This window comes from Centroberyx gerrardi, chromosome 5 (genome assembly GCF_048128805.1).
Source record: "Centroberyx gerrardi isolate f3 chromosome 5, fCenGer3.hap1.cur.20231027, whole genome shotgun sequence".
Taxonomy (NCBI): domain Eukaryota; kingdom Metazoa; phylum Chordata; class Actinopteri; order Beryciformes; family Berycidae; genus Centroberyx; species Centroberyx gerrardi.
Window position 1 is genome coordinate 22,458,696 of NC_136001.1, and position 25,702 is coordinate 22,484,397.

General features: G+C 41.8%; 2 protein-coding genes across 4 annotated transcripts; one reads left to right on the top strand and one right to left on the bottom strand.

The window, feature by feature from the left end:
* The first annotated feature begins 10,499 nt into the window (after positions 1-10,499).
* LOC139920811 (uncharacterized) lies at positions 10,500-15,516 on the top strand. 3 transcript variants are annotated; one of them, XM_071910894.2, is made up of 6 exons: positions 10,500-10,614; positions 13,634-13,767; positions 13,860-13,905; positions 14,035-14,174; positions 14,253-14,620; positions 14,736-15,516. In XM_071910894.2, the coding sequence occupies exons 4-6, from the start codon at positions 14,057-14,059 to the stop codon at positions 14,910-14,912; spliced, it is 663 nt and encodes a 220-aa protein (XP_071766995.2). In that variant the 5' UTR covers positions 10,500-10,614; positions 13,634-13,767; positions 13,860-13,905; positions 14,035-14,056; the 3' UTR covers positions 14,913-15,516. The 3 variants fall into 3 exon arrangements, with proteins under 3 accessions (XP_071766995.2, XP_071767008.2, XP_071767018.2); XM_071910907.2 differs by lacking the exon at positions 13,860-13,905; XM_071910917.2 differs by lacking the exons at positions 13,634-13,767; positions 13,860-13,905 and having other exon boundaries at positions 10,533-10,614.
* A 1,379-nt stretch (positions 15,517-16,895) lies between these two features.
* Positions 16,896-25,337, bottom strand: nab2 (NGFI-A binding protein 2 (EGR1 binding protein 2)). The gene is made up of 7 exons (XM_071910597.2): positions 24,949-25,337; positions 23,683-24,603; positions 23,328-23,461; positions 22,083-22,134; positions 21,861-21,969; positions 21,424-21,609; positions 16,896-18,979 (listed from the first exon to the last, which is right to left on the bottom strand). Exons 2-7 carry the CDS (start codon positions 24,592-24,594, stop codon positions 18,882-18,884), a joined length of 1,491 nt encoding a protein of 496 aa, XP_071766698.1. The 5' UTR covers positions 24,595-24,603; positions 24,949-25,337; the 3' UTR covers positions 16,896-18,881.
* Positions 25,338-25,702: the final 365 nt, after the last annotated feature.

Consider the following 25,702-nt stretch of genomic DNA (forward strand, 5'->3'; position numbering starts at 1 on the left):
ACATGGAATCACACCTAAAACATTTGACTGACAAAATGGCAAAATTCATTGAAAGGGGGATATTTTGTGTTCTATACATGGAGGGAGATATTATTGAAATCATTTAAATCTTCATAACAAAACTCTCTAGGTAGAGTCTAAAATACGTTGGCAGGTCAGTTTATACAGAACAGGAGAAAAATGTTAGAGCTTATTTAATACAATACAGTCTCTCAATGAAATCAAATCAGTACTTAGTGTTACTGCAACTTAATATGTGACTGTCACATATTAATTATGTGATGAAAAGTGACCAAAACTGGTCTTTCATCTACGTTTCTATGAGTCTATGGTGTTTTGTCACACAAGGCGTAAATATTGGCAACATCCAGGATCAGAGGAAGACTATACTATGTCCCTCTCAGCCACAGCAGACTGCGATACGGACCGCATTCAGCCGCCTGACACCCGATCCTACTGTACACCACGTTCCGGTCATCTGGATTTTGGTGTTGGCAGACAGAGTGGAAAAAAGGGACAAGAGGAGAAAAGAGGACGAGGCAATATGAAAGCTAGCTAACATAGAGATGCTCATTATATTACAAAATGGCAAGCATGTCGCCCAACTCAGATCCTAATGGACACAGCGGACGAGTCCAGTGTCACAAGCCAGATTTAAATGGATGGCAGCAGCTAAGAGAGTCTACCTTTGGTTGTAACTACCTCTAGGATTACATTTCAGTTGGTCATCCTCTGACAAATAGAACTATCTGTTGCATTCATATTTAATTCATCTTTTTATACTGTATGTGTCCATGGCAGGTCAGACACTTCACATTGCCCAGACCCAACTCAAACATACAGTGTCAATTCTGTCTCATGTTTGAAGTCACAGTGATTCCTGACACCATCCTCTTCCAAAAGTGGAAAGGTACCATCTGGAGACGCTATTGACCTCTTCACTCCTGACCTCTGCCCCGACATGCAACACCCTGTACACACGAAACATTTTGTTCTGACCAGTAACTTGTGGCACACTTGTCATGGTGATTTGTTGCAGAAACATACCGACCTCCATATCTTTGCACTAAGCTTGTGCATATCCTCCTCCTATATGGGAGGACCAGGAGACATGTAGAGCTAGACATAACATGTAGGAAAAAGAAACATAATGTACTCTTAAAGTACAGTGAACCACGCAGGATTATCTCTAAATGTCTCTAGTGATTGTCTCTACTGTCACATGAAATGTTACAATGAACATTGTAGGATATAGAGTAGAATAGCAACTTTATTGTCCCCATTGGGAAATTTGGGTTGCAGTATAACACTGTTGAGGTGTTCACAGTAAGTATGAAAAGAACACAAACAGCAACATCAGTAATGAGAATAAAATAAAATAACCGAACAAAGCAAAAGACAATGGACATCGGCAACATGCAATACACTGTATAATGTGCAAGTATCGTATCGTATATGGAGAAAGCATTCAGTCAGATATTCCAGAGCTGGAGTGGGTTTTTATTTCAGTTTGTTCAGTAAGGATATGACTAGGGGGATGAAAGACTGTTTAGTTCTGTTTTTCTTATAGGCCGGGGTCTGGAACCTGCGACCAGAGGGGAGTGAGACAAATTCTGCAAACCTTGACTTGTAGATGCTGTCCAGACCTAACTGATTTGGCTGCTTTGTATAACCCCTATGAGCTACTTTCTGCTTGTAGTTTCATTACTCCTCTCCCTACTGCTTTTGATGTGTAACATATCACTCTACAGCCTTAGGATTGTGCAGATTTTGAAAAGAATAGCTGTAGCTTTGTAACTTGTACTTGCAAATGTCAGAATGTGTTGCCACAACTAATTTTACAGTAAAAGATTAACGAGGCATGTTTGGGGAACGAACAAACTGAATTAGATTGTAGTTCTGTTCCTTTAGAATCATTTTCAAAGAACTCTGTTAATATTGTCAACCACAGCACTGTAATCACATGAAGCATACAACAGAGAGAGAGAGAGAGAGAGAGAGAGAGAGAGTGAGAGAGAGAGAGAGAGAGAGAGAGAGAGAGAGCGAGCGAGAGAGCAGCTGATTGCTGGAGAGGATATTGTTCCAGAGGGAGGAAAGCTAATAGGTTTGTTTGTGAGGATGCTGCACCTGTCGTTTATTGATGGATTGAGCTGTAAATAACTCTGTGAGACTGTTTAGTGCTCTGTGGGGGCTCCTGCGCTTTTTGACTTTCTCTTCTGTACCTTTTAATGCACACACACAAACACACATGCACACACACACACACACACACTCTTCGGCAGATATTCATCTTGTTCACACGTAAATTCAGGATAGAAATGACTACAGCAATGAACACCTCAACTTTTATCGTTGGTTTGACAAAAAGTCTTGGTGTCTGTCATGTTATTATGGTATGTTCATACTCAGGCAAGCATACGTTCAGTTGTACACTTCTGTCCGTGCTAAAAGACTAATAGTATGACTGTGTGGGTGTGTTGTTGAGTGTGGAAAACCCTCTGTGAGTGTATTTATAGCAGGCCATTGTTGAGCCCATAGAAACCTCTGTAATTGGATCTGGTCTCTCTCACTAAGAGAGACCAGTGATAAATGAGTTGGCAGACGTCATAGCTCATGCCATCGCTGTGATAACTGTACGACCCGTATCGCTTTCTGAAGCTCTTAGTACCCACAGGATTAAATTCATAAGTGAATGGTAAGCCTACTGCATTATCGTTCTAAAGCGTGCAAAGTGTGTGAAAGGGACGTTTGTTGGAAACCTGTTTGCTCGGCAGAAATTCAATGGTCGTCTTGTGTGTTTGAGTACGTATTCTAACTTTACATTCAGCAAATGAGTGGTTTTGCCACTCACATGGTGTTGGACCTGAACGAATGGAGTCACGCTTCAAAGCTTATACTACTTTAATTACAATTATGCTACTTTTTTTCCCCCAAAGGAATGGGAAGAGAGACTTTAAAGGATAGCAGCAGTAAAGTTTTTACTTTGGCTCATTGCCAAAAATAGTTTTCCCTTAGTGGGAAAAAAAACTGGCAACTTTCGCATATACAGTTTATTCAGAGTTTAAGACTTTTATCTGTGTTATTTGCAGATGCCAGTCTCTATTCCACTGGGCATCAAACAACTTGCAAAAACACAGAGCTTGGATGCATCATTACAAAAAGCAGAGAATGAATGCAACAAACATTACTCATTTGCTTATGTTTAGTTCCTTAAGTTTAATTTTCTACTACCAGTCACCAAAATAAATAACAGCGCTCTGCTGAGAATAGTGCCCAAACTGTACTAATATTAGTTCTAATAAGGGAATGTTGGACATACTGACTCTTTGCTTATTTATTGCAATCATGAATAACACTTCAGCACCAAGCATAACATGTCTGCAAGCTGTTTTAGATGCTGTTAGGCACAGAATGAGAAAAAGGAGCAACGCAGGCAGGAGACAAAGACTGTCTGAGTGTATATGAAGTGACCGTGGCCTTTCTGCCAGTACAAACCACTGTTGGCAATAAGCCAAAAGCATTATTTTAACTGTACTGCTTTAAAGAGTTTATTAATAAGAAATGAAGATGCTGCTGGATCTGGAGAGGTACAGTGAGCCAGAAAAGGTTTCACAACATCATGACAGGACACTGCAGCTTTATAATCTTTACTAAAATGATATTACAACTCCTCTCTCTCTCTCTCTCTCTCTCTCTCTCTCTCTCTCTCTCTCTCTCTCTCTCTCTCTCTCTCTCTCTCTCTCTCTCTCTCTCTCTCTCTCTCTCACTATGTTGGAAACTTCTCTCTGCTCACCAGGAGAATATGAGAATGTTACAATTATAAAACAAGATTGACAAGACGGCTAGTGTTGCACCGGCAGATGACAGTTCCTGGCTGCCTGCCCAGAAGTTATTCACAGCAAAGCCCTCACATCCACACGCACACACACACACACGCACACACACACACACACACACACACACACACACACACACACACACACACACACACACACACACACAGAAACACACACATACCTAGACACTTCAGAAAGTCCCAACACAGGGATCAAGTGCAAAGTGGTGGTGGCAGAGGGGGGCTGGTGGACAGGGCGAGGGGGGGGTCAAGGTCAGAGCAAACACATGGTGCAAACAACAAACACACTGGTGCAGGTGGGTGGCATAGGCTACAACATATATTAATAACATCAATTAGCAATTCAGACGCACAGCTAAAATTGAGGTGGATAAAATATTTGCATGCTTTGCGAATGTGTTTTGCATCAACATCCAGATTCATAATAGTTATGTAGAAAAACATATTTTGGAGCATTTTTGAGAATCTCTATCACATTACAGTAAGTGGAAGGGATTAGATACCACACATGTCCTTTAGAGAGTTGAGAAGCGGAGCCTGGGCCTCGGGTCTTACACTAGAATGAACACGCAGGCTCTCACACAACGTAAAGAGAGAGGAGCAGCATGACAAAGACGTGTCAGTCAGTGTCAGGAGGATGGAGGCTGCCCTTCACTGAGTGAGATCCCTTACACAGTTGCATAACAAGTCTGAGGTGGAGGGACTTGGCACCCTGTTCTCGGCCCATGGGTTGACACTGAGGTCAAAATCTGCTGCACCTCTCAAGTGGATGGATGGCATGGTGGTTGTTTGCCACTTAGAGTAAATCAGGCATATTATTCTATTTTTAAATCAATGTCGGCCACATTCAACACATGACTGAGCAGCACAAACTCCCTGTGGAATATTAAATCTGGCTCACATTTTCACACACAGCGTTCACAGTTTCTCCAGCTCAACACAGCTGTCCCCTGCTCTGGGTCAGATTGGGTCAATAAAACCTGAGGCCAAGGGTTTGAGACTCTGTACATTACTAATAACTAAATTCTGGTGTTGGGTACAGTCACTGGCTAAGATCTCAGTCAAAAGATCTTTTCTGCCAACAGGAAATTACAAATTGAAGCTTAACAGCAAAATACAAAAGTTGCTCCTAAACAGCAGCAAGAGAGCGCTCCGTCCAGAGAAACCTGGACTGACCAACGATGGCTGAACCTTTTCACCACTTCCACCACCACCAGGCACCAGGAGGAAGACATCTAGATCAAGGAAAGCACAGTTTACTGATGTCATTGTTACATGATTTCTAGGTATTGAAGTCCTCAAAATTCAAACAGTTCCCTCTTGCTGCCATTTGGGGATGCCAACGTGTGAAATTGCCGAGCACAGCTTGTAAATAATTAGTCTTTCTATATCTGGCCACATCAGTGGAATACGATTCACTTGTATGACCTGACTGTTGTTTGAACACCCACATCTATTTATTTATTACTTTATTTAGTCTGTAATTAACCAGATCAGTCCCACCGAGATTAAAAATCTCTTTTTCAAGGAAGCCCTGGCCAAGACAGCAGTGTCAAGAGAAAGCTGCAGACCAACAACATAAAGCAATGTGCAAAGTTAGAATAAAGGCAAAATCATTTCAAAGAAACAGCAAGGTAAAACGATATACAAAAATCACCCAAGTAAGTGCTCCAAAGTACAAAGTCCACTCGTCTGATATCAAAGCAGCAGGTTGATGGGGTGAAAACCTATTTAAATCTTGACTAAACAAGATTCAAGATATCCTTCATTAACAGTTTACTCACCAAGAGAGACGGGTTCTTTCAGCTTTCAGCTCAAAATGAATCATTCTACATGTTCAACACAAAGCTTGCAACTGTACACAGTCATAGCCCTGAGAAAAAACAAAAAAAACAAAACAAACAATCTTGAGCAAAATAACTGAATATCTGAATATCTTCCCTCTCTCTGATGGAGATATTGTTGTATATGTGGGCATGTAAAGTCTTAAACCGGACATGAAAAAGAGATATTAACTCTGTGGTTCCATTTGACTGTTTTTGCCAGAACCTTTGCAGTGGATGATGGCCGTTGGAGGCACGACTTGAAAAGACCAACTGAAAGGAATCACTCCAATTCAATAATGTCCTGAACTCAAAACCAGGTGTAAAAGCTCAAACAAACACACTGTGAGTCACAAAATCAGCCAACTGATAACAATCTTTGGGAGAGTTGTTCATATTTACAAATAATGATGGAACTCTTTAAGATCATAGCCATAATTTGACTTAGAGTGGACTTTCTCTGGAAGATTAAAGATGTTCTATTTCCATGGCTTAGGACATTTCAAACAATATTTGTGGACATGCACAAGCTGCTCCAGTGAAATGAAAACAAGACTCAGGGCTACTAGATGCTTTGTTAAGTGTTTGTTTGTGCTTCAGTAATAGAATGTGACATTTTCATATAAAGAGCAGGCTGTACTTCCTGAGGAGACTCAGGTCCAACGTGTGCAACAGGCTGCTGCAGATGTTCTACCAGTCTGTAGTAGCCAGTGCGCTCTTCTTTGCTGTGGTGTGCTGGGGAGGCGGCATCAAGGCAGGGGAAACAAAGAGACTGAACAAGCTGGTGAGGAAGGCCGGCTCTGTTGTTGGACATGAACTGGACAGTCTGGAGGCAGTGGCAGAGAGGAGGATGAGGGGAAAGATCACCTCCATCCTGGAGAACCCCTTTCACTCTCTCTAAGATGAGCTGAGGCTGATGAGGAGCAGCTTCAGCCACAGGCTCCTCCTCCCACGCTGCAGGACGGAGCGCCTCAGACGTTCCTTTGTGCCGGTGGCCATTGGACTGTTCAACAACATCAGCGACCCCTGTGCCAGCCCACCATACCCACCACTCCTCCCCCCTCCAGCCCCCCCCCCCCCCCCTTCATCCACCCCCCAATTATGAATCTGGATGTGGATGCCAAACACATTTGCAATGCATGCAAATATTTTATCCACATCAATTTTAGCTAATTGATGTTGTTGTTATTAATATAAGTCGTAGCCTATGCCACCCACCTGCACCAGTGTGTTTGCTGTTTGCACCATGTGTTTGCTCTGACCTTATATATACAGTACATATACTGTATATATGGATACGCATTTATTATTATTGTTTGCATTTATTTGCATTTTTTCACTGTCTCTATAGTTTTATATTATGTACATTACCTTTATTTTTTATTTTTTTTTATCTTATTACCTCCTACTTATTTGGTAGGAGGTACTGGTACTGTTCTGCCAGTTGCTGCTGTGGCACCCGAATTTCCCCAAGGGGATTAATAAAGTGATATCTTATCTTGTTATGTTTCCAGTAGCAGCAACAACAGTTTGCTTGGAATAAATAGGAGAGCTGGGTAGTCAGCATGAGCAGCTATAGCCACTATGGCTGAACTGACAAAGAAAAGAGCGCCACCTACAGAAACTCAAACTTCACCAACAGAAAATCAAAGGAAAAAGGCATCACAGTACCAGTCATACTGTTTGATTGATGCATGAAGATGCTCTATGTTTAACAGTCTTTTATTTTATTGTATTTTTTATATATCCTATTGTTTGTTGGCTGCAATGACCCAATTACCCCATGAGCATCAATAAAGTTAATCTAATCTTATCACTTTACCATCAATAACACACAGACACAGAAGTGATTTTCTGGCTGCCATTCTTTCCCACTTGGTTGATCTGGCTCCTCTTGGCGCTTTATCCAATTATCCAGATATCTTTGTGCTTTTGTTTTCTTGGATTTACCAGAGTGAAACTGAAGAATCCCTGTTTGTTTCTTTTGGTAAAGTTTTGCTTGCAGGCCCAAACATACGATTGTTTTTAGTTAATTGTATGCACAATGGAAATGCCTGCTTCATGATTTATTTACAAACATCAGAAGTAGGTCTATAGGAATGACAAATAATGAAACTGACTCAAACACAAAATACATACTAGACAAATTAAACCCGCAGTTGTGGACTCATATTGTTCAATTATTTGATTACTCATCAGATATGTTTGATTACTCATCACAGATATATCAATATGTAGCCTTAATGTTTTTGTTGCTCTGTATATCCCAATAGGCTACTTAGTTATGGAGGATCATAGTAGTCATAATTAAATAAATAAATATGTGTCAGTAAAATAAATAATTACATAAATAAATACAGAAATATATAATATCATATAATAATAATAATAATAATAAATTAATAATTGATTGATTTTATTCTTTAATTTCAAAAAATTAAATGACGTTAAAAAATACATTCATTAGTTGGATGTTGAAGGGTATAGTCCAGAGCTATCATCTCTGTTGATCCTTAAGAAACTCCTTAAGCTTTATTTTTTACATTTGGAAAGACATGTACACTGTTTATTGCCTATTTTGGTCTTGGCCTTGACTTGGTCTCAACGCCCTTCGGACCTGGTCTTGACTTGAACTCAACTGGAGCTGGTCTTGGAATTGACATGGACTCGATTAAGGTGGTCTTGACTACAGCGCTAAATTTGAATGCCCTAATAAATCAACTCAGTGTAATGTGTTAGAGGGAGGAATAAGGGCCATGATACATGGGAAGTGTTGTGAAGCAATGTAAAGTATGTGAGTATTTTTTCATTATTCTCCTATAGCCAGTGTGGTTACATTGATTTTGTCCTGCTTGCCAATCCCATCCCTGTTGTAAGCAATACTTCCCTTCTCCACAGCTTCAAAATGTTGCTTGTGCATCTTGGACCTAAAGCTTGTGATACAACAAGCAATATTTTGGAGAAGATGACAAGGCAACGTGTCGGTCAACAGGAACTGAAGTCAGACTTGCAGCATAATACCATAGCATCAGAAGTTGCCATGCAGACAATGTGAGAGTGTTTATCCATCTATTTCGGCTGTGTAAAAAATAGAGCAACAGTTAAGATGAACCTTCTGTTTTCTTTCCATTTGAAGATTGTGGAGGTTTGATCTCGAGAGTTTTGATAAAAGTGTCCAGCCTCTCCTCACACTGGTATGACCAAGATCATGAAAAGACTCAGTTTGGAGTAAATGATCACATAAAACTAGATTGATCCTGTAAATATGTCAAATCTTAATGGTGCATCCCATTTCTTGTTTCAGATGTGGGAGGTGAACATCAGCATGAAAATGATGGTTATTGAGTTTTTAGCACGAAGAGTGCTCAACTCACCTGAAGCCAACAGTCCCTGTTTTCAGTAAGTCACATTTATGAGATAAGATGAAACTTGAATGATTCCTGTGGGGAAATTGTGTCTTTTCAGAAAATGTGTATTTCAACTCATTTGAGCGACTCTCATCGACAGAGACCCTCAGATCATCCGTCTGGCTGACAAAGCCATCAGGAGCCTGATGGAGAAGCAGCAGCCCAGCTCCAGCCTCCTCGGCCCCCAGGAAGTGGTGATGCTGGTTGTGCCCAAAGTGCTGCAGGGCTTCTGGATTAATCTGGCAATCCTCTTGTCCGTACCCCCGCTGCAGCTCAGCGACCTGGCCGTCGGACTCACGAAGGCTGTTGAGGACAAGCTCTCCACCTCTCTGACCGCCACGGACCGTCAGGTCGCCTTCTCCCGCTCCATCCGGGATGAGAAGGTCCTTTCTATCCAGAACAAGGTCAGAGAGAAGTACACTCCAGACGTCCTGCTGGAGAAGCTGAAGTGCTTTGGGCCAGAGCTGCTGACCAGGATCGTTGACGTCACAGTGGGGGAAATGTCTGATGTTCGAGCCACAGAAACGTCTGAAGTGCTGACCACCAAAGAGGTAAGAAGACCTGCGCAGATGTATGATCGAGTAGCTGGATAAGATACTGTATAGTAAAATTCAAACGGCTTCTCTCCCTCTTTAGGTGGAACTAGATGATTCCACCCAGCCAGCTGCAGTGGATGGAGCCGTGAACTCCACCCCCCCTGATGGAGATTTGAGCGAAGAGCCCGGCCTGGAAGAGGACACAACACCAAGCCCAGAAATGGACTCTGCTGTTGGTTCAGCTGCTCTGGTTCCTCTGACTCTCCCTACTGAAGCTCCTGTGGTTCCTCTGAGCCTCCCTACTGAAGCTCCTCTGGTCCCTCTGAGCCTCCCTACTGAAGCTCCTGTGGTTCCTCTGAGCCTCGCTACTGAAGCCCATGTGGCCCACATGGTTCCATGTGGTAATATTCTGACTTTTTTTAATGTCGTTTGGCCCATGGGGCAAGACCAGCCTCAGAGCCAGGAAAAATAATCGATTGCAAAGGATTACCCAATCAGCAAATAGATCCCGCCCCATTAACTTTGATTGACAGACGGCTGAGACTTTATGAAAAGTGACATTATGAAATGAAGTGTTATTATGAAATAAAAAGAGGAGCAATTAAAAAAGAAAAAGGTAAATAAAAGAACCACTTTGAAAAATTTAATACTGAATAATGGAAAACAATAATTAATTCTTCATTTATTTATGTAATTCTGTATCTATGTATGTAAGTATTTATTTCACTGACACATATTTATTTATTTAATTGTGACTATTTTGGTCCTCCATACATAGTTGTTGTTGTTGCCCAAATGTTTTGCGCTCTTATTTTGAAGGCGGAATTGATAAACAGGAAGTATTGTTTCTGTTATTCCGTGCTAGCATGACGCAGGTAAAAAAATGCGGATCTCATCCCTGCCTGAGCCTGCCCAATGCAAATACTGAGGTGCGTCCGTCTGTCACAGGTGTGTCTGCGGCTTCTTCTGGGGAACTATCGCCCACTTTAGTTGTAAGTACACTTCATCATCATGTGTTGTAGCTCTGATGTATGGAAACACGACCCTAGACAAAACTGAAGTGATGTAGTCAGCATGTATTGGACGCTAAGTAACAAGCCAACACGAAACAATGTGAATTTCGGTTTAAGTTCCGTGTTTTGAATGAAACTGAGCAGAAAAATTGAACAAAGTGAGTATCTGCTGTTGTAGGACACCAAACCGTATAAAATAGAAAGGGGAACTAGTTCCTATAGTTGACAGTTTCACAATCACTGTGATCACAATCACTGTTGAGCCTCTGGGGCCAAATCAGTTTCATGTAGGCTCAGGTCACATAGGGGCTAGACAAATTGTTATTATGATTATTGTTGTTAATTATATGATATTAGTTATTATTATTAAATGAATTAACAAGCAAAAAAAAAACTAGAAATGAATGGAAACACATGTAAAATAGCCATAATTGCGTAGGAAAAAATGAAATTAAACATACTGGAATAAATAAATAAATAACTAAGGCAATGGGATATATGTAACACAACAGACAATTCCACACAGTCAAGTGTTTTCAGGTAGGATGCTGAGCTTGCCAGGCTGCTCTCCTTGTGCAGGTTATTCAGAGGTTTAGGGCATCAAGACGGGACACGCTGTTATTCCTACTGCATGTTGAACAAGCAGGAGACAATGGATTGATTTCTGACTGAGACAAGTGTAACAAGAATTGTGATAATTAAGAGAGGAAACCAAAAACCAAACCAAAAATACATGTTAAAAGTTCTCAAGTGCTTTTAACAAAAAGGTTTGACACAGTGCTTTATAAGTAAATCTTTATTTATATAAATGTATTTATTGTGCAATTTATAGAGCAACAAAGGACATAAATATAGATTAAACCCATGAGGCAACAAACACAAAACACATTTTAAGACTGGGGCAACACAAATACAGCACAGATAGTAAATGACAGACTAACAGAATGAGCACAAATACTACTTATGGAGGGAAGGAATAACAGAAGAAAGGAAAGGAAAGCAAAGGAATGGAAAGGAAAGGAAAGGAAAAGAAAGGAACGGCTGGTTTGGTGTTTGTTAGGGAAGGTTGGGAGATTTACTAAATAAGTTCAGAGTTCAGACAGTGGTTATGTTTTCGTGCACGATGTAACCCGGCTTTTGGTCACACTACAGATAAAATGTATTCGGGTCAAGCTGTTTACATGAACCTTTGATACCCTGCGACTGAGTAATAAACAAAGAGAATATCCCTGTCCCCATGTGCTGTCCTGCCCTCAGATTGAACAATCCACCAACAAAAAAGTATGAAAAGGTACAGCTAGCCCCCTCCCTCCTTGACTGAGCAATAGTAGGTTACTTGTAATATAGGGGACAAAAATGATGATCCCAATAATAATAGGTGTTGTAATACAGCTCGCTGCCATGTTTTTTTGACATCAAATGTACCCATAACACCAAAAGGGAAAGGAGTGAGATGTTTACCTGCCACAATAACTTGTTTATTGGAGTAATCCGGGCATCTTAACTGGGTTTCTCATAATTAAAGTATGAGCTTACCCAGGTTATTCTAACTGAATTCTAACATTTACACACATCGACCCACAACCAGGTAGAAAATTGAATTCTGTGTGCATGTAAAGGTAGTCACTGCCTCTGTCCCTAGTTGCTTTTTTCTTTGAAACAAAGCTGATGTCAAAGAGTCCTGCATCACATGAACAGAGAGTTCAAGGAGATACCTAAGAAGACAAGGCAACTGAATGCTTTGCAATTTAGAAGAAGGACTTTCTAATTAATTTGTGCATTTACATGGAGCCAGTGAAGGGAGACTAAAACCAGGGTCATTTGATGATCTAGGTGGATGTTAAAGAGTGCGGAGTTAAGACAGCCGGAGAGTAATGAATTAATGAATCAGTAATGAGTTCTGTACAAAACAAAATTATGGATCAGTTATTTTAGTGGAGTAGTGGAGAGGAATTTCTTTAGCTTATGAATATTTCTTAAGTGACAGTCTGGATATTTTTGTGAGGCGACTGTCAAAGAAAATGTCTTGATCAAAGATAACGGCAAGATTTTTCACAGCTTTTCACATTACACATATCTGCACATGATACCACTTCTCAGCCTCAGCCATTATGTCCATGGTATATAATGCTCATAATGTATTTAATGCATTTCATCTTATTCATTGTAACCATGGAGCACTGGTCAAGTGCTTCTGGACTTTCACTTTATTTCCTCTGCAGCTGCAGCCATGCTGTACCAAACCTGACTTGAGTTACCTGCCTGAATGTTGAATGTGTATTTGCAGAGTGAAACGTATAGTCTACAGTCTATCAAATGTCTTGCTCTGTATGTGAGACCCTGTTGCCCCTGTGCCATGTGTGGCAGTACATTTTATATATAGTTGATATAAGCATGTCAGAAGTATCTTGCATTACGTTCTCTACAAGCTGTTCCAAACAAACGTCTCTCAAAAGAAAGAATCAAGCAATCTAAGTGTCTAACTGTCACAGCTAGTGGATGTGCTAAAATTGTATCACATAATAATATAGGGCCTGGCTCCTTCCTGTTTCAAGTAGACGGGCTATGCTAAAGAGTGCACGTTTCTGCAGACATTCATACAGCAGCCTATGTGACAGAGAACTCAACATTGCTCTGTCCATTTGTTCTCAAAGGCTTTCACTTCCCTGTTTTCAAGTTACTTCCTTATACTGACATTTTCCAGCACAGCTTGCATGCTGCTCTTTGATTAGATGATCATGACAAGAAAATATATAACTATTATGTAATGTGTACTGATTGTACTTACCATGAGTACATGTTACTCAAACATTATATTTTTCCATTAACCCAACCGGGGAGCTACTGAGCTGCCATAGCTGTATTACAAGTCACTTTGGTGAGGCTGAAGACATCTGAAGAATGGATTTCACAGCCACAAATTCGTTGTAGGCGTTGCTGAATAAATGGGTCTGGAGTCTGGATTTAAATACTGAGACAGTGTCTGCTTCCCTGACAGCGGCAGGAAGCCTGTAGCGGAGGGAGGGGGCTGATAGGAGAAGCCTCTGGCCACAGCTGTTTTATTTCAATTGCGGGGAATGACAAGAAGTCCTACATCCTGTGAGTGAAGAGTACGGATGAGCTCATGAAGGAGTAAGTAAATCAGTCATATATTGAGGTGCAAAGGCCATGTTACGCCTTGTAAGTTAGGAGTAAGATTTTATAATCAAAATGTGCATTTACAGGGAGCCAGTGAAGAGAAACCAAGACCGGGGGAACAGGCTTGTATAAGTACGCTTGCATAAATAGTTTTCAATTTAAGTTGGATATTTCAAGGTTGGATATTTAGTAATATATATATACTATAGATATATTAGTAATGTATACTGTTCAGCCCAGTGTAAACTCAATATGTATTAGTTGCAGACCCTGAGCTGTTGAGATGGAGGAAGCGTACATGGAGCTGTACCAGGAGTTTCTTTGCCTGAGATCACTGTGCCTGAGACAGGCCGCTCTGCTGCAGCAGCTCACCAAGGCACTGCAGAAACAGCAAGGTCCAGGTATAAACTAAACCCACTGCCAATAAACAAGGGCTCAGTCGTGACACACTGATCACATCAAAAATTATCTGTCTGTAGGTACCTTTGTTGCTAACGGAGAGCTGGGCGACATGGTGTCCATTCCGGTCCAGTGCACCCAAGAGCCCCCCCTGCATCTCCATGAAGAGCCTGAACCACTGAGAGCCACAACACAAGGTGCTACAGCGCAGCGCGGCATCGATCACCCCCCCAGGGGAGTGGGGACTTTCTCTCATCTCCTTGCCGAAGATCTGGGCAAACTTTGCGTGGGTGTGCCCCGTCAAAGAAAAGAGGATGGGAAGGTGGAACACAAAGCCCCGCCCTTCTCGGTCCCGAAGTCCCCAGGGTGGCATGGAGCTTCTTCCTGGGTCTCAAAACCTCCAAGGCAAGCAGATCATTCTGTGGGCAGGGCGCTGCAAACATCCAGGGTATGTTCCCCCCTTTTGTCTCTGTCCAAAAAACTCAGCAGTGTATCTCCAGTCTGTCCCTGGTAACTACCATGTTCTTGCTCACACACTCTCTGTGTCTTGTCCCGTGTGTCAGATGCCCGCGGCCGCCAGCCCCTTCCTGGACAGTGAATTCCTGAGCCAAACGGGCGGGATGCTGATGTCAGATCTGGCGCTGCAGTCTCACGTTTGTGAATTCTGCCAGGCTGTTTTCCCCGGGGACACAACCACCAGAGGAGAGTTCCTACGACATCTCCACACTCACATCACCTAGACAAACTGCTGTCCTTGCGTTTTGCCTCTCGATGTGTAGGCATGATATACTGCGCTGGAGAGGTTGCTTAGCACGTTGACAAGTTTACCTCACAGACTTACATTATACTTATAATTCAGTTTAAGTATTTTCTGGAAACTGCATTCAAATTTACCTCTACTTCATAGAGTCAGCTGTCTGTCAGATGGATCAACAGTGCAAATACTGATGCTGCCATCATTTTCTATCATGTCGGCTTCTATGGGGTTCCTATTCTTCTGTTGTATGTATAACTGTCAATTCTAAAATAGTTACTCTAATCTTAAAATACTCAATAGAGTAAGCTGGGCAAAGGTAGGGATGTTCATCATGCTGTGATTTTCTCTCTTTGAGCCATAAAATGCATCATTGTCTATGTAGCATGTTACTAAAGCGGTTTCTGTTCAAAACTACTTCATACTCCCTAAGGTGTCATTCTCCATCCTCCATCTAGCTTCATCCTTATTTCAAGAATACTGGTGGTGATGCTTTCAGGTAGTCCACATGTTTGCACAATAAAATGTACTTTTTTTTTTCTAGTTTGGTGTTTATAATGCCCAACCAACTAATAAAAAGGTACAGAATATGAGATGCATTCCCTGTGTGATGGAGCTTACATCAGTTTGGAGAGCATCAGATGTACAACAGGCATGTGATGAAGACTGATGGCCTGTATGTATCTAAGAGGATAATTACCCTCAGAGGGAAAGAAATTATTTAAACAAATAGTCTAATTTGTGATCAGCCAAAAATAGGCCTTGTTTTTCTTTTTTACCTCTCAATCTCAAGTTCTAGTTCCATTATAGTCCATGGGGCAGAGGGATAAGATAAAAAATGTTAATGCATTCAACAACGAGGATAGTTTGTCCTAATAAAAAAAAATGAGCAAAATAAACCTTTCTGGAAGTTACGTTGACATATAGACCAAACAAATACCCTTGGCTTTGTTTAATATCCAAGTAAATATTGCCTGGTTTTATACTCGTTTATACTCGTCACTTTAAACCTTGGATGATTCAAAAAATAAATTTGAAATAAATTTGAATGCGCAGACTTTCTTGAGTTAACTTTATCAATAGGCATCCTGCTTTGAGAAAAGATTGAAAATTAAGCATAGGACTGATCCATGTTATGCTTCTCAGCTCTCAGTGACACTCAGGAAAAGAAAGAAAGCATGGGCTAAGAATAGATTCACAGCTTTAGCTCCTGATTAGTGATGCCGACGGTTGATTGATGATGGCAGCAGCTTGGCGGCTGTCTTCATACCTAATAATCACAGCAAAGAATGCCATCTTGGGTATAATTACTATAATCAAAGAGCCTTAAGCTAATTTTATGGGCTTGGTCCATAAATACTCCCGACCAGGTTTCTAGGGAATTGGTCCAATGGTGTAGGAAGTGTGATTTATTAATAATAATAATAATAATAATAATAATAGCCTAATAATAATATAAATGCTTAACTTTTACATTAAATATTCAAAGCCAAATTTTTGTATGCTGATTTTTGTGTTTACTATTGTTTGTGGTTTGTGTAAATCCTGAGCTTAATCAGGACAATTGACTGAAAGCTGAAGTTCACAGTGTTTTGCACAGTAACACAGAAGAGCTCCTTAACAAATGGCTTCGGAGTCGTCTTACTGGATTATGTGTCTTCATGTTTATTGGTGCCTGTCTGAATAGAGAGGCAGTGTGTGTGTGTGTGTGAGCACTGAGTAGCCCTGATGATGTCACAGCCCCAGGTGAGTCATGCAGCAGGAAGCCTGTCTGTACAGGACTGGAAGCAGCAAACAGGATAACAGCAGAGGTGTTGCTGGCTGTGTGATGCAAACGTTTTTGCCTCTACAACACAGCAGATTTCTAAAACAACGAACTGCCAAACTCCCAAAGAAAACGATTCTTTGAAGAGTTATAATACAAGTGCAACACATGGCTTTAAACAATAAAATAACATTTATTGAGATTTAACAAAATAAATAATCTGTTTTGCAACATAACAAACTGAGGAGGTTAGCTAATGCTCAACAGACAGGCAGGTAAAACTGATGCACTGCAAGCTACCTCGTCATAATCTGTAATCAATCCTGAAGTACACAGAGGCTTTCATAAATTTCATATTATCAACATGAGCCTTGTCATAATATTTAGTCTGAACACATTAAAAACAATTCCTTATATGAGGGCCAAATAGGTTGATGTCATTTGTAGGAGCTGTTGTATCAAAAATAAAGCACCATATGATTACTTTCTATAAATCACAAGTAAAGCATGTGGTTTTGTTCCTTTCTTTTGTTTGTCAAGCCTGGAAAGTAAAGAGAGACGAGTGGCCCTAAGAAATGTAATCTAAAGCCTCTAAGGACAAAACCACTGTTTTAGGAATGGGGGTCTTACATGACACTCACATTGTTATAAGTAAATATCTAAGTCTACAGATATCATCCCAAAGATACTGTATTTTGTAGTCGTTTTTTACACTGCCATAGGTTTCCAGTATATCTAAAAATAACTTAAAGTACCTAAAGTAATCACCACATGAAATTATGAAAAAGCTGTGGTAAATGTGATGCTTTAAGATGCTCTAATTGTTGTAATTGTTATACAGAAGTGAAAGAGGTTTCCTCAGAAGTTCAAGCCCCTGGCTGTGTAAGCAAGACACTGACCCCCTGCCAGCTCCAGGGCCGCCGCTCTGTACTGAACCTGACACCTGATTTCCCTGTGGAGGGAACTTCCCAAGGATCAATAAAGTATCACATTATCATTATTAGTATTTCAGAAATAACACATCATTGAGTTTAGCATAGATGTTTTGAGTCCATTTTCACATAAGACTTGTAAAGGAAAAATGCCAAACAAAAGCCTGAAGTATTATCTCTTACAAATAACATATCAGCCATTTGTAAATAAAAAAAAATATTATTATTGTTATATAAAGATAGGAGAGAGAGGGGATGGCGTCACATCTCACACACCTCAGCCTGCCTGTTCAGATCTGATGGGTGATGAGAACTGATGCAGTTCAGGACAAAAGGCCTCTGAAGCTGACAGTGATATCTGTGTGTATGCTCCGGTACAAGGAAATCTAAGTCAACATGTACTACAAACTAATTTTGTTCCTACTCCATCTATGCTGACTATACTTTTGAATGTTTAAGGAATATCGTTCCTGTGCTCATGTTCACGTCTACATAGTCTGACTTTACCACACAAACATCTTCTCTCAAAAACTAGCACCGGTAGCATCCATTTCCTGAGGGTGATGGGCTGCAGAGAAGGATGAGTTATCACATTTTGATATTTTGAAAATGTTGACAAATGTCTCCTTAAGAATGCAAATGTCTCCTACATAACTGTGTTACTCACTCTGGGGTGAGTGAAAATAAATGGGAGACTATTTCCAAAGTTGTAGTGGCCCCTTCTTATGGCGCCCCCTGCTGTGTGGAGCCCATTTCATTTGAAACAGAAAACACGCCATTGCTCAAAACAAATAAATTAGTTTCACAAAATATTCTAGACAAGAAATTTCTTTTAAGTGTTCTTATCAAAGGTTTTTTTGATGTGTCTGTACTTTACAGGCCATGTTACTCAAATCGATTCTGCCCCCTATTGCCCATTTCCTCAAATCTGTATGCCACATAGCCCATGTGTTTTAAAAAAGAAAACTGTCTGGCCTAGTTATGTATACAGAGGTAACAAAGAGCATTGTAGGCTTGTTACACAACTTCAGCTTTGTAGTTCACTGCCTTAAGCAGGTTTATGACGTCAATCGCTGATAGATTCAGACATTTACTATATTGATTTTGATGCCGATGATGACCTTCTCCCCATCAGATGCTCGTGATGTCAGTGATCTAAGTACATGTGGAAGGCCTGCTCAGTTGCAGCCCGTATAGTAGACTGAGTGGAGTTCAGTGGCAGGTCTGAGCACAAGTTCCCCGTTACCCCTGAGCGTGTTCATTTCCCCCTGTGGTTGGAGTCGTCTTTGGTGATGCCAGGACTGCTACTCCTGCAGGCCGTTATCGAGCCCCTCCTCTCCACTTTACACTCATAATCTGTGGAGAGAAATACAGTTGATCAAATAAGGCAGTATGTGTAATATGAGACAACACATAAACCAAGATCATGGGCGTCTACCAAAAGATGGTTCCTCAGAGGTACTTGTGAGCTTATGAGTCACTTGTAGCACAATTACTGCTTTCAGAAACAATAAGTGGTTCTCCACCGCTATCTGAAGAGCCGTTAGCACGACCATACAGGATAACAGCGATTCCATAGAGAAGAAAGTGGTTCTGTGGTTCATGAGTGCATCTAAATTAGAAATCTGTAACAGATTAAAACCCATACTGTCACATACTGTGAGCTGGCTCAATTTGACAATGAAAAAATCAAAGGTGAGTAAAATAACTCTCGCTTTTTGTTTATATTTGGATTGAGAATTAGGCCTTTAAGATGCTATCAAGGTGATGGCTTTAAATCAAATCCTTCTTTCAAATTATTTTTCATAACATCTCCTCAGGACCATGCTGCTGGATCCTGGAGTTTAATGCTAGAGTTTAATGCTATGAATGCATAATGGAACGGCACTTTGCTTTACATTAACTGGATAGTCATCAGACTGTTATTGTATTGTATTGTACTGCATTATGGAGGCAATGGGTAAAAGTCATGAAAGAACCACAGTCATCGAGATGTTCACTGGTTGCAACCAGTGGACATCAACCAGAAGAGGAAGGCCCTCAAATAATGATTTGGGGAATTCAAAGAACACCTACAAGATGGAGATTCTCCCACATACAGAAAAGTCACCAGTCACCAGTTGTTGAGTAACACAAAGTGTCCAAAATGCAAAGTGTAATGATCTTATTTTGATACAGGGGATCACATCACTTTGTTGGTGATTTAGTGTGAACATGTCAAATCCTCACAATAGCTGACTGGGGTCATGGTGAGTAAATAAATCAAACAAAACTTCATGTTCATTGTGTATTTTGTAAGACTGTATTCTGGCACTATTATTTCACAAGGGCATTTAATCACTTTGTAATGAAGCACTATGACTGACCAATTAACGTAAATCATCAACACACTACTTGTGATTTTGTGTACTCTCCCTCTGCATGTAACGATCATTTTATAACAGTACTTTAGGATATAAGTTCTATATAGTGCCAAAAGTGGTTCCCCTGTGATTACGAGCCAAAGAATCACTGTTCATTTATTTATCTGTTAAGCACCTTAGACTCCCTCAGAGTCCATATTCTGGATTGGTTTCCACCTGATTTAACAACATGCAATAATATAATAATGTATGTACAATGCAATATTGTAATAATACAAAAATTTAATAGCATACATTCAATAACATACATGGAGAAAAACAAGCTGTCGGATTTATTGGATTAAGGATTTTATGTTTATGATTTGAATGTTCAGATCTTTGATGTATGAAAATTATAAACTGACTGGATAAAGCTGACAACGGAAGATAAGTTATGGCAGAAAACAGAGACGCTGAAAGGAAGTGAAGGGAAGTTGGGTTACAATCAGTGAGACAGAAAGAAGAAGGAAAGTAGGATGAGTGAGAAAAAACAAGACGAAGTGAGGGAGATCGACGTCAGAGCTGCAACATATGTCATTTTTGTTATTTCTGCAGTCCTCTTGGTAGAGGGAGAGATGTATAAAAAAGACTGTGCCATTTCCCTGCCCACGGGTTTTATTTTTGTACACTGTCGCTTGGTGAGTCAATGCAACGCCCCTCCAATTACCTCCCACTCCTTCGCCCCCACGCCCCATCCATCCCGCCCTTCAGCCCACGCACCTAACACACTCTGACGTCAGCTGCTGGTGAGGAAGAGGGGGGGATCTGGTTCTGCCGCCCCCAGAGTACTTCCTCTCCCCCCACCCCCTCACGTCTTTGTTGGCTTCTTTCTCCTCTCTTTATCTTTCACAGGCTACCACAGCCCAGATCTACTTGTTTAGTTACCCATATCATTTGCTGTTTTTCCTGTGAATTGCAAAAACTGCTACGAAGGATCAGAAAAATGGTACAGTGACAGCGTATTCAAGATGTACTATTCTAGCACATAACAGTGTAACACCCCCCCCCTCTCTCTTTATCTATCTATCTCTCTCTCTCCACCTCCTTCTGTTTCCCCTTGTAACTTCTATCCTCTCTAATTTACAGTCTAGTGAAGTTCAGCTGTGGATGGTGGGAGGCGTCACCTCAGAGAGATTGTGACTCACTAGAGTTCAAACTGTAGAGCCATAAAACATTCATTGTTAAGAGAGGTTAGGGAATCTCCGTCTGCCTTTTTCCAATTCAACCCTACATCAATTCCTCCTTTTTTAATTTCTCCACGTTGACCTTAACCGACACAGAAATGGGTAAACATGCTCACTGTAAACGGGTCTCTTGTGAAACAGACTTTTATTTGGTCTGTGTTATGAGGTAAATAAGAAAATGAGAATATTGTTAAGCCATCATTTGAAAAGTCACCTGTGGAATGAGTCCCTTCTGACCCTAGGCTGAGCTTGCCAGCCCGATCATGTGACACCATCCTAGCCAATCGCAGCCCTTCATCCATGAGCGTTTGCTGTATGAGATGGCGACTCCAGTTGGCAGGGTTGGAGGTGTCGGTGGGGGGGCGGGGGGATGGAGATTGGTGGCACTGTGAGCCTATGTCTAACAGGACAGACAGAATTGGGTGTAAATGCTATCTTCAAACACTGATCTTCTTGACAGAAACATTCTAGATAGTCAAGGGTTCCTACAAACAGACGCTGACATTTATAGAAACATGAAGAATGTCTGGGGATGAGAGATGATCTACAGCAGCGGACAGAGTTCAGAGCTAGAATTAAAAAACAAACAAACTACTGAACGGCCGAACTTTCTGCTAATCATTTTTTACGAGGCAGATCTGAAGACTTTACCTTGTGATACACTATCCAGGCTTTCTGTGGATAAGCTGTCGTCGTCTGCTCTCTGGGTCAAGCCCTCTGACCCCTCCACTCCCAGAAGAGAGGACACACTCTCAATTACCTAAAACACATCATATAAGCACACTGTCTATATAGTACTAACGAGCAGTACTGACTATCACATGTATGAACTAGGCCTTCTCAGCTGGTCGTAGTGGCGCTCTGACAACTCACCTCATGTCTCATCCTCTTGTGGGATATTACGTTGTTGTCATCTGCACTTGTCCTGAAGTAAGAAATAATAAAGCCAATGTTTCTGCGCAAGATACAGCAGTATTCAAGAAATCACATTGAATACAACTTTTGTTCAACTTGTGATACGACCTGGAATATAGTTTTAACTACACAGCAATAAGGAAATAAGATTTTTCAGAATTTAACTATCCTCTGCAGAATTCACTCACTTATAATATATTTAGAACATATATATATTCTGAATAATGGTGTGTGTATGTTTTGAAAACATTTGAATGCCTTGAACTAATAAACATGAATTAAATGAATTTTTCTAGCTTAATACATTTTTCAAGTATTTGAGAACATGTTTTTGAAGAAAGTACTTTTCAAAAAGCAACAGCATTCAAATATTTTGGCAAAATTTCTATATGCTTCTTTATTATTGTTAAAATATCTAAAAATATCCATATATCAGATGGCTCTTTCCAGTTTTGTTCAACCTTACTGACCTCAATAACTGATATTATATTATATATTCACTTGTTCACCTGTAGTCACAGAACATATTTGACAATATCAACTAGTTGAAAAATGTACCATTTATGTATAAATGTACGTCTAGTTATGATTTGTACTTTGTTGTGCTTAAAGCTAGAAGTGCATTCAGTACGGCATTTTGTTCACAAAAATGCCAGTGTTTACTATCATAGAGATATAGCTAAAAAATGTTTTGTGTACATTAGCAGACAGACAGGGGAGAGACTGGTGTGGTGACTTCCTGCGTAGCTCAGTGTGTAGAGCATTTCACCAACTCTGCCAGGGTTTGTGGCTTTGATTCCCACCGGGGTAACTTTCATTCTGAAAATGAACACACTTGTGGTGCTGTAAGGCGCTTAAGAAAAAAGCACCTGGCATGTGCAACGTGTCAAACATGGGGTGTTTTTTTCAGCTATGAAATGCCATGATTGAAGTGTTCATCCACAATTATTGAAGTGTGGCTTATTCCGATCAGATGGATCTCCTCTGCCAAAGACTTGAACATGCATTAGGTGTTGCCATACCTGCTATGGAGGCCCCAAGTTTTTGCTTTGCTTTCTTTTACAGTATAAGACAACAGCCAACAAAAGTATGGACCTATTTTTTTCCTGGATCGAAGACCGATCAACACCCAGTAGGTGTGGAGTGCGATGGTCATTGCTTGCTGGTGGAAAAATCCCTATTCTCTGGAGGTGGTGCCCTTACCTCGCATGCTTTAGTGTGGAGGTGTAGGCACATTTTCTTGCCACCTGCCGAGCCAAAGAAAAGAGTTCCACCCGTCTCAGCAAAAGGGCATTGTCGCGCATACAGAACTGGGCAGCGGCTTCATTGATGATCAACTGAGGAGAAAAAGCATTGATTGAGGGGAGAGATAGAGACTGTAAGAATGACGTGAAGATGTTACAAAAATTGTACACGTGTTTGTCATGTGTCTTTATGTCTGAGCAAAGCTTGCCTCTATCTTATAATCTAAACTTCTCTGTACCATAGAAGTAAGAATTCTTATTTGAGACATTCAAACACCTCGTCTTGGCTCTTGTCTTTGGTTTGATGCCTTTACCTCATGGTGAGTGAGCTGCTTGCCTTCTCTCCGCTTGGAATCGAAGCGTCCGTATATGAGACTGTACTTTCGGATCTCCTCTTCCTTGTTCACATCCTGGGACCCCATTTTGAAGATGTGACCCACCGTCTTTGCCATCTTCTTGTTCATCCTCAGCAGAGTCTTCACCTCTCCGGGGTCTGATCTGGGCAGGGTCCTCAGCAGCCTCTCCACGCTCTCGCCCACCGCCCGCGCCGTCTCCCCGTCCAGCTGCCCCCCGGGCCAGGCGGACAGGACCGCCGGGGTGAAGGACGTGGAGGAGCTCGGAGACGTGGAGGGACCCGGAGGACACGCCGACAGCAGAGGCGGGCTAGGCGGCTCCTCCTCTATCCCGGACGCAGAGGCCAAAGTGCAGTTCCCGTCCGGCTCGGGGCTGAGCCAGTGGGGGTCCATGGGTGACAGTTTGTCTCTGTAGTGTGTGTCTGGGGGCTGCGGGGAGGCCTGGGAGCACGGGCTTCTAGGACTCCCGCTGTGCATCGGGGTAAGACACGCCCGATCCTCCCTTTCACACGGCGACCCCGGCTGACCGTTGCTCACGGACTTCCTGGGCCCTCCTGCCGAGCCACCGGTGCCCGTCCCGTCAACTTTAAACAGCGGGATGCCCCCGAGAGGCACGTTCGAGACAGGCTGGTTAAAAAGTGCAGGGTTGGCTGCCCAGTCACGCAGGGCCTTCTGCAGCCTACGCACATGCAGCGGCTTGGTGGCCATGCCAACTAGTGCCATGATCTCCAGGAATTCATCCTCCGCTGCTTCACAGAGCTGCTGTACGTCGTCCCCGCCCTGCTGGATGAAGGTATCATAATAAGCCAGCAGGTTGGCCCTCTGCAGCACCCGATACAGCTGCAGCTCCCCGAGCGTGCGTGGCAGAGACATGGCACAGTACTGGAAAGTTTAGGCAGGAGAAAGGAAAAGAATTAACTTGCAGGTGAGGAAGGTCTGAGGGGGTGATTTGTTTAGTTAATGCCATGGCCATCTAGACTACACCTACCACTCCTGGTTCCACACGCCTCTATCTTGTTAGAGCAATAAGAATAAAAAATTGAGTGTGGGAAGTTCATGCATGCTTCTGAACAGAAGATAGTCTTGGCTCCTGTTACCACATCTCACATGTAGAAACGCATGGATTTTTTTCTCTCTCTTTTAAAACCCCCTGTATGTTTAGTTAATGTAATGTAAGCACTTGATGACTAAAACGATGGGGTAAAATAACGAACCTAAATCTCTTACCTTCTTCAGGTCAGACAGATGGATGTGAAAACAGGAGACCCGCGTACGCAAGCGTGTCTATCCAACAACCGGTTTCACTGGTCTGTAATCCTGGAGTGAGACTGATAAACATGAAAAAGCAACTGATATTCGGCGTGCTCAGTTATTGTAAATGACGCGGATTTAGACGACCCTAAAACAGAGGCGTTTGGTTAACTGGCTCCAGATCAGATAGTGCCATCGACTGGAGGCAAGGCGGGCTATTCCTGAGCCAGATGTTAATGGAGAGAAACAGTCTGGTTAAAGAAACATCCTAGTTAGCCTTTCTGCTGCGTCTCTTACCCCGTTACCTTTCACCGATCGCTTTCCCAACTCAGATTGGCGTAGTAAATCCCCTGTGCGTATCGTAACTCGTCTGAAATCACTGGCAGAAATCCTCCTCCGGCGCACCGTATTGGTTGCTGGCTGCCTTTTTGCTGTCTGTGTGGGCTGGAGAATGACGGGGGCGGACTGCAGCACGCCATCTGACCGAAAAAGAGCCTTCCTCTCCCGGTAGAGAGGCGGCTTTCAAATTGGAGATGTGGGTGGTGGTGGTGGGGGCTTGAAATTAACCCTCTCTTTCTTCAAGACTGGCTCTATGCAGCAGCTTGAGGCAGGGATTCCCAAACTTTGCCCTATCAAAGACCCCCGAAGAGACAGGCATTATGGCCAGTCAGCACAGCAACACTGATTGACATCTGACTGACGTGGGAGTTTCCAACCTCAATACTAACCA

Excerpts from the sequence above, each read along its gene's own strand:
- LOC139920811 (XM_071910894.2), top strand. The coding sequence starts at position 14,057 with ATGGAGGAAGCGTACATGGAGCTGTACCAGGAGTTTCTTTGCCTGAGA. Across the intron at positions 14,175-14,252 it reads GCAGAAACAGCAAGGTCCAG|GTACCTTTGTTGCTAACGGA; the intron begins GTATAAACTAAA and ends ATCTGTCTGTAG. Across the intron at positions 14,621-14,735 it reads GGGCGCTGCAAACATCCAGG|ATGCCCGCGGCCGCCAGCCC; the intron begins GTATGTTCCCCC and ends CCCGTGTGTCAG.
- nab2 (XM_071910597.2), bottom strand. The coding sequence starts at position 24,594 with ATGTCTCTGCCACGCACGCTCGGGGAGCTGCAGCTGTATCGGGTGCTG. Across the intron at positions 23,462-23,682 it reads AGCAGCTCACTCACCATGAG|TTGATCATCAATGAAGCCGC; the intron begins GTAAAGGCATCA and ends TTTTCTCCTCAG. Across the intron at positions 21,610-21,860 it reads CCTGGATAGTGTATCACAAG|ACATAGGCTCACAGTGCCAC; the intron begins GTAAAGTCTTCA and ends CTGTCCTGTTAG.